The sequence below is a fragment of the Rhinolophus ferrumequinum genome, chromosome 6, assembly GCF_004115265.2.
Source record: "Rhinolophus ferrumequinum isolate MPI-CBG mRhiFer1 chromosome 6, mRhiFer1_v1.p, whole genome shotgun sequence".
Taxonomy (NCBI): Eukaryota; Metazoa; Chordata; class Mammalia; order Chiroptera; family Rhinolophidae; genus Rhinolophus; species Rhinolophus ferrumequinum.
Window position 1 is genome coordinate 34,997,176 of NC_046289.1, and position 12,706 is coordinate 35,009,881.

The 12,706-nt window shown below is 36.5% G+C and overlaps 1 protein-coding gene across 1 annotated transcript in view; it reads left to right on the plus strand.

Annotated features, from left to right (window-relative positions):
* Positions 1–12,706, plus strand: part of CCDC175 (coiled-coil domain containing 175) — a 51,165-nt gene that overhangs the window by 15,310 nt on the left and 23,149 nt on the right. Inside the window, exons 7-10 of the mRNA XM_033107953.1 lie at positions 2,648–2,757; positions 5,445–5,526; positions 9,887–10,023; positions 12,209–12,319. Of these exons, the coding sequence (XP_032963844.1) occupies positions 2,648–2,757; positions 5,445–5,526; positions 9,887–10,023; positions 12,209–12,319 (440 nt within the window). The remainder of the gene's footprint in view (positions 1–2,647; positions 2,758–5,444; positions 5,527–9,886; positions 10,024–12,208; positions 12,320–12,706) is intronic.

Below are 12,706 nucleotides of genomic sequence, written 5' to 3' on the forward strand. Positions count from 1 at the left end.
ACCAACCAAATGCATACAGATTATGTATAGCATTTCTATGATGTTACCTTATTGTACATAACAGAATGAATAACCATGGGCATATTCTTTAATTCTGAATATGTGGTAATAAAAGAGAATTTGGGCGTTCCATTTAAATTGGGCACAAGAACATTAATATAGAAAAGGGACAATCTATTTGAATTCGAAAATACTTCAGAACTTTGCAGTTGTTTTTTTAAAAAATTAATGACACTGAGTGAAAGCCAGTACTGTGATAAATATTTTGTGAGAATTATCCTTATTTTAAAGATAAGAAAACCGAAGCTTATGGAGGTGACTGTAATTGAAGAGGTTAATGTTAATACCACTGCTGTGTTAATTAAAACAGAAAGACCCATTAATCTTCTATCACCATTAGTTGAAATAATGAAGTCTTTATTTCTTTTATCTGTATAGTATTTCTTTTACATGTAATGAGAAATATATGTAAAACTATATGGGACAACAGTAAAACTGAAACATCACACTTCTTATCAGAATGCTGAGTTAATTCCTTTCTACTTTTTTTGATGTCTTAGAAATAATTTTTAATTAACTTTAATGGGGTGACATTGGTTAGTAAAATCATATAGGTTTCAAGTCCACATTTCTAGAACACATCTTCTATATATCGCATTGTGTGTTCACCACCCAGAGTCAGTTCTCCTTCCATCACCATACATGTGATCCCCTTTTCCCTCCTCTACCACCCTCTCTCCCCACTTACCCTCTGGGAACCACTACCATTATACTTTTATAGGGTGGTTCTTTTTATAGGGTGGTTCTGTAACTAGTTACATTAGTTACATTATATTGTAACTAAAATGTAACTTTCATTTTAGTTACAAATATATTGTAACTAAAATGTAACTTTCATTCTAGTTACAATGTATCAGTTATGCTATCCAATTATAAAACATTAGTAAAATCAAAGATTTCTGCCAAATATGTGCATTTAAAAAGGTAATTATTTGTTTTTTAAATATCAACATAGTAAGGAAGCATGAGTCAGGCTAAGCCCAAAGGAAACTATAGGAAATGTATAAAACAGATTTAATCTGCGTGTCCAAGTTCACATCTCCAGTTTCGGCCTCATAAATCGTAAGCTAAGTGCCCTACCAAGCCTAGCTTGGGAAAATGAAGTACGTGTTCCTTAACTTGTACCTCAAAGACCTCCAAGGCCAAATCAGACAAGGCTTGAAGGTGTCCTTTTCCCCTTCCCCCAATCTAGCCTGCCCACTCCCACCCACCTTACCAGTGGAGAATAGTGTTTGAAGCACAAACTTGAGTGTCACAGAGACCTGGGTTCAAATCTTGGCTGTACCAACCTGAAGTTTTCTCACCTATAAAATGGGGTAATATTATTGCCTATTTCAAAGGGCTTTTGTGGTCATGTGGTCATCAAATGAGGTCATGCCTGTAAGTCTTTTAGCTGAGTACTTGGTATTTGATAAAGTTTATTGTTGTTCTCGCCTGAGATTAGAAAGCAACATTTTGGCTATGGATTGAGACAATAAGGAATTTCAGGTTAATCTTCATATGGTACATTTGGTTTAGAAAACTCTGCAGCCAGGTCAAGCCAATGTCATGTTGGCATAAAAGAATAATGGCGTGATTCTCCAGGGCAGGCAGGACCAAAGGCTAGAGGTAACTGATGTCAGGCCTGACGGCCGTCGGCATTTAACCACTAATCCTGATGCTTGGTCAGAGGCCTTTAGACATTCTGCTAATTTTTGGTGGCACTTCTAGGATTTTAGACGCCTTATTACTCTGGAACTAGTTATGGCCCAGAAGTTCAGCCACATGGGTGCTTTAGAGATAAATGGTTTTGGGGAGGTATCACTCACCTGTCTCAGCTGGCGCAGTGGAGAGCACCTCTATGTTCCCCACAGGTGTTTCTCTGACCCCCACATTGATGTGCAGGGTTAGATGACATTAAATAATCGTCCATGGCAACTCTCTGCCAGAGCAGAGGAATTTATTTGATCCATTCTCCCTCACAAGCCAAAATGCAGCCCCAATACTCTGATAAGTTTGCCTGCCCTTTTCTTTATTCCAAAACTTCATTGTAAAAATACGTTTCACTGTGAATTTTCTTCATCCGTATCTCCTTTTTCAAAAATCATGCTAACATTTTCCCACAATATCCAATTATTTCATTTCCAAACTTCTGATTAAATACTAAGAAAGAAAACTTTTTCAGCATGGACATAACTATCAATTAAAATAAAAGACCCAATTTGTTTTGACTTCTTATAATACTCATTCTAGTATCACAGTATAATATTTTGAAGATAATTATGAAAATATAGATTTGCTTAGTTTTTTAAATGATAGTCAAAATGAATTCATGTCTTGAAAGTTGTTTTTATAGTGTTCACATCCTCACTGCTATATTTGGTTGCTCTTCCTCCCAAATTTTGTTCTGTTTCTGATGATTTCAGAATTATATCTGTTCAAGTTTGTATTTTGAAAAAACAATGGTAATGATTGCTTTTATTTTAACTCAAGCTCACTCCCACTGTGAAAGCTGAGTGGGTGATATGTGAATATTTAGGGAGTTGAGGTGCTGTCACGAATCATTTGGTGATGATTGCATGCCATAATTTTTTAAAATTTTCAATAGGTTCTTAGTGATCATAATTTAGAGGTAGCACAACTACAAGAATCAATAAAACATTGGGAACAGCAGATCGAAGAATTGAAGATGTCCTGTAGTGTCCTGGAGGATAAAATGTAAGTGTGGTAACTTTATTTTTACTGAAGCATTTCTAGATATTGCATTCCTTTCATTAAAAAGGATTTTTATTAGACGAAAATTTAATCTTTTAGTTTACTAAAACATATGTGACTGTCAGCCTTATAGAAGCATTGCTTCATTTTGAAATTAGCCAGTTTTTCAAATGATCAAGAGAAAATATTGGGGATGATGCAGTCAGCTTAGAAAAAGGAAGGACTCTTTGGAATGTATTATCCTCACTTTAGTTCCCGACCCCCTGCAAACGAATATGCCCCTGTCACAAGACCCCAAACTCCCCTACGCATGCTGTTACCACCTTTCTTAGTCAGGGGTACTTGCAAAACTTATTGAGAAAATATAGGGAAGCTTTAGGGCAAAATCTTTTACCCGTGGGGCTGGAACCAGTAACAAGGAAATCTTCCGGTCCATAACGAGGCCCAGTCTCTGTCACTTTTTGCATAAGTGTTTTGTTCTCTTCTTGGTGAGCCCATGGCTAAGTATGGCCATTCCAAACCCTCTGAGTTGACCTGTCACATGTCCATCTATCTGTAGAGATTTACCAACAGACTTTGTCCCAGGAGAATTCCCAGATTTCCCATCAGAAGCTGCTGGGCTCAGCTCTGGATAGGAAGGTGGGGTCTTGTAATACGCGTGTGGCTTCTGGGCCTACACCCACGGTCCCCTGACAGTTTAAAAGACAAATTGTGAACTGATCAGATTCTGCAAAAGACAAGTAACTTCACGTGTGGCATCTTGTTTTAATATGTATGGCTCCTTTCTACATAAACAGGTTTGAATGTATTGTGATTAAAATGATGTTTTCTGAAATAGTAATCACACAGTCCCAGTCTCATCCGTCCATAACATAGGCAGTAACCTGTGCACTTTGTACCAGATGTAAAATAGGAAAATTCAGGCCTCACTACAGTTAGAACTCAGAGAAAATCTTTTCCTTTACAAGCAATTCAATAGTTTTAGTGCATATGTGTTTTAAAGAAAAACTAGGCAAAATATCATAGTGGAAGATAAAGCTCTTAAATCCGTTGTAGGAGTTATGATTTAAAACCTTGCTACACCGATGACGTTTTATTTATAAACAGTCTTCTTGTTAGCTAACTTGTTTTAAATATATGTTAAAGAAGAAAATGGGGATTCGTATATTTTCCATTTTTAGTGGTTCATCTTTCCCCCCCTCCCCCAAATCCCAGCTTTTCAAGGATTTTTATTCATGTGGAATCTCACTGAGGAGAAGTGCTTTTGATTAATTTAGTGATGGAGGCTATAGGTTGTCCTTCTTTTTATTGATAAAACTTTACTTTTTCCTCTTTATGTACTTGTCAAATAAAAAAAAAACTTCTCTGTATTCTTTTTATTGTCTTACTTAGTTCATTTTCTCTCTTATTACACTCACTACACGGCTCCTTCTCAGGACTCTTTACTTGTTCCAATTCTTCTTTCTAACTCTAAAATGTTGGAGTTCTCAGTTCTTCACTATTCTCTATTCAGGCTCTCCGTATATGATTTCATTCAGTTTCATGGCTTTACCTTCCTTCTGTATCCCAGTGACTCCCAAATTTATATATCCAGTCCTGACCTCTAAATGCACATAGTCTACAGCTTATTTAACCTCTCCATTTGGAGGATGTCTATGAGATATCTCAAATATAATGTGTCCTAAAAAGAATTCTTAATTTCCTGCCTCCTTGAAACAACTCTTCCTTCAATCTTCCTTATCACCATTTACCTAGTTAATATAGCCAAGAACATAGAAGTCATCCACCATTCCTGTTTTCATCACTACCTAACCCTAAACCAGCTCAAGCTCCAGCCAAATCCAAAGTCATGTCCCGTTGTCTTCCTCAAAATATATCTTGAATCCAGCGTATTTCTGACCACTGCCATCATTATCTCTTCTGGATCACTGCCGTAGACTTCTACACGGTTTGTCTTCCTGTACTGTTGTCTTTCTCCACTATGTGGCAAGAGTTATCTTTACAAGATGTGAATCAGTTCATGTCACTCCTCTGCTTTAAAAATCCTTCCCCAGTTCCCATCAGAATAAAATCCAAGCTTCTACTTTGTCCTCAAGACCTGATATAATCTAGTGTCTGTCTACCTCACCAGCCTTCTCATGCTCCTCTCTTTGTAAAGTACACCATGCCTTTTACTGCCTCAGGATATTTTCACCTGCTGTTCCTTCTACATGAAAAGTTCTTCCTTCAGATCTTCACCTATCTGGATCCTTCCTGTCGTTCAGGTCTTTCACAAGTCATTCCAAGACGTCTTCCCTAACCACCTGTCTAAAGTAGCATCCTCGCTCTCAGGATTTCTCTATCCTTTACCCTGCTTTGTGTTCTTTGGAGCACTTAGCACAATCTGAAATATACTACTTATTTTTTTTTTGATAACTTGCTTATATTCTGACTACTCCACTGAAGTGTGGTTTTTATGAGAGTAGGGTCTTGGCCTGTACTGTATAGTACTGATAACACCTGCAAAGTACAGGTGTTCAATAATTGCTACTTAAATGATTGAATAAAATAATGAAGCATTAATTCATCAATTCAAAAGAATGAAATCTTTTGTCTATTTCAATGAGTATATAAATATGTTATGTAGGAAGATGTGGCTTTGCTGGAAAACATGTTTTAATATGAATCTGTTTGGCTTCCTTTGTTGATAGACAATTTTTTAAGAAGAACAAGGAAAAGCTGGATGGTATATCTGATATTAAAAAAGATGAATTATTGCAGAAGATAAAGGAGGTAGGAAGACATAAATGATGATTTTTAGATTATAATTAGATGTTTTTTGTTACTATTTTAAATATATGTGAGAAATGTGAAATTTTCCAAAAGTAGATTTTTCATTAACTCAATTCAATAATAATAATCATGATCATTCATAGTAATTGATTTAAAGATTTATTCCCTCCCAAAGTTCTTTAAATATATAAAAGAACAAACGTTGTCCTTGTGAAGATGAATCATTTTTTTGGTAACTTTTCATGTGGGTATAGATATTTTACATTAGGGATATCCATGACTAATGGACATTTTTCATGTGAATTAGTTAGAAAGTTTAGGACCTTCTTGCTATTGTTTGGTACTTGTGTAGCAAACCATATTGTACTTGATAATGTTAGTGAAATACAGAGGGTGCCAACAAATGTATATACATTTTTAAGTAAGGAAAAAACTGTATTAAAAGTGTAATACTCAGGATATACCAATAACAAAAGATGAATACAAGTCACTTTTGACCTTGTTATTACAAGAGGTGCTCAAAGTGGTTACCACCAGCATAGTTTTAATACAGTTTTTTTCCTTTCTTAAAATATACATTTTTTTTGGCACCCTCTGTATTTGAGTCAGATTTAGTTCCCAGAAGAATTCTCTAGATATTTAAAAACGTAGGTTAAAAGAAATATGACATTGTAAGTAAATAATCAGTGTAAACTAAGATTTATCCACAAGATATTCATTGAAGCATTTATTATGATGGTTGAACAATTAGGGGGAAATGTAATTAAAGTTTAGTAGAAGGGCCTTGATTAAACAAGTAATATAGTTCATAATATATTATTGAGTAACAAATATAAAACAGTATATATAATATGACCCCATTTACACACACACACGCACACACATGCACACCAGACGTAACTGAAATTCATCTTCCCCCTTGCATTGAAGGTGACATGTCCTTGGTATCTCCCCTCCCCCCATATATACATATTTAATTACGGCAGTCCAGGACTTGTAGTGTCAGGTGCCCTCTGCCTACATTCTCTCTCTCTCTGTTTTTTCCCAAATCAACCAGGGTATAAAAGTCCTTTCTTTCACTAGTTTCCAAAAGAAATTTAATTGCAGTAAGCATTCCATGATCTGTTGCAAACTGATGGAAACTTGAGTGGTCATGGGGAGGAATCCCACTGCAGAGTGTGAAGCCATCTTGTTCACCTCCAACCTCCATTATGTCTCTTGCAGTCCCTCATTCACCCTTTTGCTCTAGAATACACAGCCCTCCCCCCCATATTCAAATTCTTGTCCCTCTGCTACAAAGCACAGCTCTGTCCTCCCCCTGAAGCCTGAACCCAGGCCCTGAGGCAGGGCCATCACAGGCAGTTCTCTCCCAGAAGTATGATTGTACCCGTTGAATTCATTCCACATTTGATTGTGAGCTCTCAGCATTAGAAATGGCTTCCCTCTGGGCTAGACCTACACTGATTCTTTTAGTTGAGAGGATATTGAATGACAGGATCTGGACAGAGTTGGCTGGTTGCTTGGTTGGTTGGTGTTTAAAGTTGTCTTTTATTCTCTGGGCACAGAATTTTTTCCTTTATTTTCTATTATGGGCACTGTTAGGCAGCCTTCGGGTGATAGCTCCACAGTTTCCAGCCCTCATGACCGTCTGAATAGTCCAAGACCCCGGACCTGGCATGGATCACTTGGTCAAAGGGGCAAATGCAAAGGGGTTACCCTTTAATCCATAGCTCTTAGCCAGATTCCATGAGGACTAGTGAGCGACCACTTCACAAGGAGCAGGGCTCTGATCCATTTCATATTTCCACTGGGGGAGAAACTGGACTCTTGATGACATCCATTCATAATTCTCAAGAGTTCTTGGAGGCAAATTCAATGATAACACAAAATTCTATTCTAACTTTAACTTTTTTATTATGAAATATCACACATATACAGAATAGTATATACACTGTAAATGAGCAATCTTTATGTACATATCTATCTTTTTATGAATGTAATTTATTAATTTTAATGAAGTGCAATTTATTAATCTTTTCCTTTTTGGTTAATGCTTTCTGTGTCCATGTCATGAGGATATTTTCCTACGTGATCTTCTAGAAGCTTTATTGTTTGACCTCAAACATTGAGGACCACAAGCCATCCTGGAGTGTTTGTGTGTGTGTGTGTACGCGCGTGCGTGTGCACACTCTATGAGATGGTGATCAAGATCATATTTTTCTATAAGAATGTCCAATTAACTAGCACCATTTAATGAAAAGATGGTTCTTTCCTCCACTATATTGCAGTGGCACCTTTGTCATAAATCAAGTGTAGGTCATAAATACATCATAACTATGTGTGTGGATCTGTGAGCTCTCTACTGTGTTCATTTGCACTTGTATCTCCTCACATTAAAACCATGCTGTCTTAATTAGTGGCTTTAAAATAAGCCTTTATAGTCAGTAGCATAAATTCTTCAGCATTGTTCTTCAAAATTGTTCCTGTTTTTCTTGGTGCTTTGAATTTCTATCAGTCGGTCAAGTTCAGCCAAAAAACCTATTTGGATTTTTAATTGAGGTTGCACTAAATCTATAGACTAATTTGGGGAGGATTTCACATGTTTATAATATTGGAGTTTCCAATCCATGAACATGGAACTCTCATTTATCTTAGGTCTTCTCCATTCCCTTTGACTCAGTTGTTCAATTTCACTATGATATGTCCAAAGTTTTCTTTTTATTTATCCTGCTTGGGATTTATTGGACTTTTAAAATTTGCAAATTGTTATATTTTATAAGTTCTGCAAAATTGTCAGCCATTATCTGTTCACATATTTCTCTTGTCCCATTCTCTTTCCTTTTTTTCTGAGACTCCAATCACACACACACACACACACACACACACACACACACAATTATTTGTACTAATATACATATTCTCTATGTATCTTACACTTTCTTCTGTATTTTCTACTTTTTGTCTCCCGCTGCTGCATGCTGGGCAGAATGGTCTTATTCCAGTTCCTAATTTTGGTTATTGTGTTTTTCAATTGGTAATTTTCAGATCTGCTTTGATACTCTACTGTTTCTTGTTCCTTGCCATAATTTTCAAGCATCTCTAACATTGCTTTGATTATAGTAAACAGTATTTTTATAGTTCAGTGTCTAATTCCAATACACGATGTTTTTGTATTGCTTCTGTATTTTGTACAGAAGCAATACACTCTGCTTCTGTAGTGTGTTGTTTCTGCCAATTTCTGTTTATGCTGTCTTATTTCTTTCTGTTCCTGTTGGAAAACTGTACACTGGACATTGTGCTTGAAAAAATGTTTGTAGAAATAATTTGAGGCTTAAGATGATGGTATCTTCCTGAAGAACAGATTTGCACTCACTTCTGTCAGATGCCTGGGGTGTTACCAGTCTAAAAGCACTTCAATCCACCTTTAGGTTCCTTGGTGATTCAAGTCAGACTGACCATGGCTTGTTCACTTCCAATTCACCCTTCTCCAGAGAGTAAAGCTCTTTGGGATCTCAGCCTAAGTGGTGGGAGGTTAAGCAGACTGAACACCTGGATGAGCTCTAAATGTTGACTTTTGTCCCGCTTTCCATGCAAGAGAACCAAAACTCAGTTTCCATTGGTTTCTTCCATATCAGTAAATATCGTCAGGGTAAAGGGAGTTTGCAATGCTAGTTTTACCACTATGGGTTGTTGCTTTCTTGTAGGCCTAGTCATTCCTCATTATCTTGTTAGTTCTTCAACACTTAAAAAAAATTATTTTCATCCAGCTAGTTTAGTGAGCCTCAACCAGAAGCTTGTTTTGAACTATCTAGCCCACCATTCTTACTAAATCTTTTTTTTTTTTTACCTAATTTAGAGCAATTCAATAGAGACATCCAAACACAAAGTTTTTACCTCCTTCAGAACATTAATGGGTACTCCTTTTTCTTTTTGTCCTTGAATAGAAATATTTAACAAGAAGCAAACATAATATCCAATCAAAGAGGTTTTGAGCAAGAGCTTCTATTGATGTCACACTTTCTTTCCCCAATGTAGTTTATCTTCTGGGGAAAAAAGACACACGGTTTTTGCTGAGTGATCCCAGTTTATTAATCCCAATCCTTATTTCAATATGAATTATTACTCTGTGGTTTTGCATCAGTGTTTACTATCTGTCTACACTTTCGTCCTAATTTATAGAAGAGACCCCAAAGTGTATAATTGCATATTTGATATAGAATTAAATTACTCATCATTTATGCCATAGTCATTGTGTGCTAAGCAATATGCTCGGTCCTCTAAATAGCTGTCCACCTGACCCTGACTACTCAAAGGAACTGTGAAACTAGTCCCCTATTTCAATTCCTTTTCTTTTTTCTAGATGATTGAAAAACTACACAAAGGTCATTTAGAGAACAAAGATCTACAGGAGAAATTGCAGACTCTTATCAGACAATATAAGATTGTCTTTCAAGAGGAAAATAAAATTTCTCTCCAGAAAAAGAAAATTTATGATGAGTATGTTTCTCTTCACCATCCGTACAGGAATCAGCCTGCTTTAATTATGGGATGCTTTCCTTGCTATCAAAGCAGTTACTCTCCACTTAAGCTTATCCTAGTTTTAAAATCTGTTGGCAATGACAAAATATTCTTTATCCAATAATAAACACACTCCTAATCTGCCTCTGTAATAATGAGTAATGCTTTCCTCAAATGGATCAGATCAAATCAATAAACACCAAGTGCATTATTTTTACTTCTAAATCAGATTTTTGAAAGGGTAATCACACTGTAACCCTGTAATATGATCTAGAGAAACTATGAGATCTACTGTCATCAGAAACTGACTGCACCTGCATTCCCTATATCGGAGAAGGGTTTGGTCATTGACACAATGCTCTAACCTAAAGACTGGGAAATTATTTAAGGAACTCCTATCTTTCACTACTCATTGGACTCATTCAAGCTCTACTGCTTATCAATTGCATCTCCCAAATATTTCTCAAATATGTCCTATCCTCCTCTCCAACCTCATTCTTTTGACCCCTTTCAGCCACTTGGGGTTTGCTTGCCCCTTAAAAATTCTTCGCACTTTATGCTTTACCACCTCTATTTCATCTACCTCCCTTCCACCAGAATGATCCTTCTAAAACATCCTTCTGATGTCATTCCTTTTCATCAGTCACTGCACTGTACTCAACTGGGTGCAAATCCCTTTGTCCTACTGAACAATGAACAGAGCTGGACAGATTCTCTGTCTTAGAGCCATATCCCCAAGATCTTGTACATTGCTTGGCACATTGTGGGCATTCACCAATGTTTTCTTAATGAATATTACAGAATAGCATCTTGCAAGCATACATTATGTAAGTAATAATCCACTGCTACACTTAAAGTTAATCACCTGGGAGTGTAATTGCAGTGTCCGGGCCCACTATGTGAAGCTGAGTTTATGGTCATTGTTGTTGCCCTTAAGCTGCAGAGAGTTGTTGCAATCATTTTACCTCATCCAATTGAACAGTCTACTGAGAACAATTCTGTTAATATTCTCCACAAACTTTTCTCAGGTCAATACTAAGTTACTTATCAGTTTGAAACATAGAATGTACTGATGACAAATAATTGTAACACTAAAATATTTACTATCTTTATTGGCTTTTGTCTTCTTCAGCTTGGGCTGCCATAACAAAATACCATAAACTGGGTGGTTTAAACAATAGGAATTTATTTCTCACTGTTTTGGAGGCTGGATCTCCAAGAACAGCATGCCCTCATGGTCAGGTTCTGGCAAGAGCTCTCTTCCTGGTTTGCAGATGGCCACCTTCTCCCTGTGTTCTCACTTGGTAGAGAGAGAGCAAGCACTCTGGTGTCTCTTCCTATGAGGACAATAATCTCTTCATGAGGGCCCCTCATGCCTCATCTAAACATAATCCTCTCCCAAAGATACCATCTTCAAACACCTGGTGGTTAGGGCTTCAACATACAAAATTGTGGAGGACACAGTCCATAGCAGTTTTGAAGAAGACCAGACACTTAGATAAAGTACTTTGTGTTACAGGCACATTCCTGTTAATGCTGGAAAAGTGAACAAAACCGTAAACTGGTCCCATTAATTCTTTCTGCAAGTTAGAGACAAAAAATAACCACTTTTTATAAAGTGCCTCATAGATGCCACCCACTGGCTTGAGCACTTTACATCTCATTTAATTCTGACGCCTGGTGAGATAGGTTATTGTAATTCTCATATTATGAATGGGGAAACAGGCTCCTTCACAGGTAAAGGTTCTTTTCAAGATCACACTCCTGGGACGAGGTAGAGCCGTATTCAAAATTGGTCTGATTGACTCCTTTACCTTTCACAAAAGAACACAACAAAATTCATAAACACATTAGGAGAGACATACCCACCCAGACGGATGAAGTGCTATAGAGCTGTTCTTGTTGTTTTACGGTTAATATTGTAGTAATGGTCAATGTTCTTTTCCTGGCTTGGGAATTTTCATAAATTTAGATTTAGCCACCACAAGCAAAAAGACTTTGTTTCTGTTTTCACTAATTCATTGGATAAATAGTTCATGAACTGAACTTTCCAAACTATTTTTTGAATTTCTGTTTGTGGTGGCATATTTTCTCACGCTGAGGAGTTACAAATGATTATTTCAACCTTTAACATACGATACCTCTGTTTTTCTCTTCATGGTAGATATCAGAAACAACTGACATTAATTGCTCAGAAAGAAAACTTCTTATCACAAAGAAAAGTAGACATCAAAAATATGGAAGAAGGATTTGTCACACTTGATGAACTTCGTCAGTATGTTTGCCTTTGAAATTTTTAATCTTTCTTCTCTGCATTTATTTTTTTTTAAATAGTAACAATAAATTTATGTCAGGTTCTAATATACTATAGAAAAGAAGGTTCATATTTACCTCTCTTTGTTTTATAGTCCAGAAAAGTCATTATCATTGAATCTTTCATTGAAAGGGTAGACAGGTTCTGAGTTCTGTACAAGTTGTTAGGCACAAGCAATGGACCAGTTAGGGGTCTAGTGACACGGATATGCCTGAACATTATTACAACACCCACCCCCCACCCCATCATGTTCATTTCTGCCATTCTAAATCACTTTAATTTTTATTTCAGTTTTTCTGATTAAAAAAAGTAATGCCTATACCTGATTTTAAAATTCAAATATAGAAG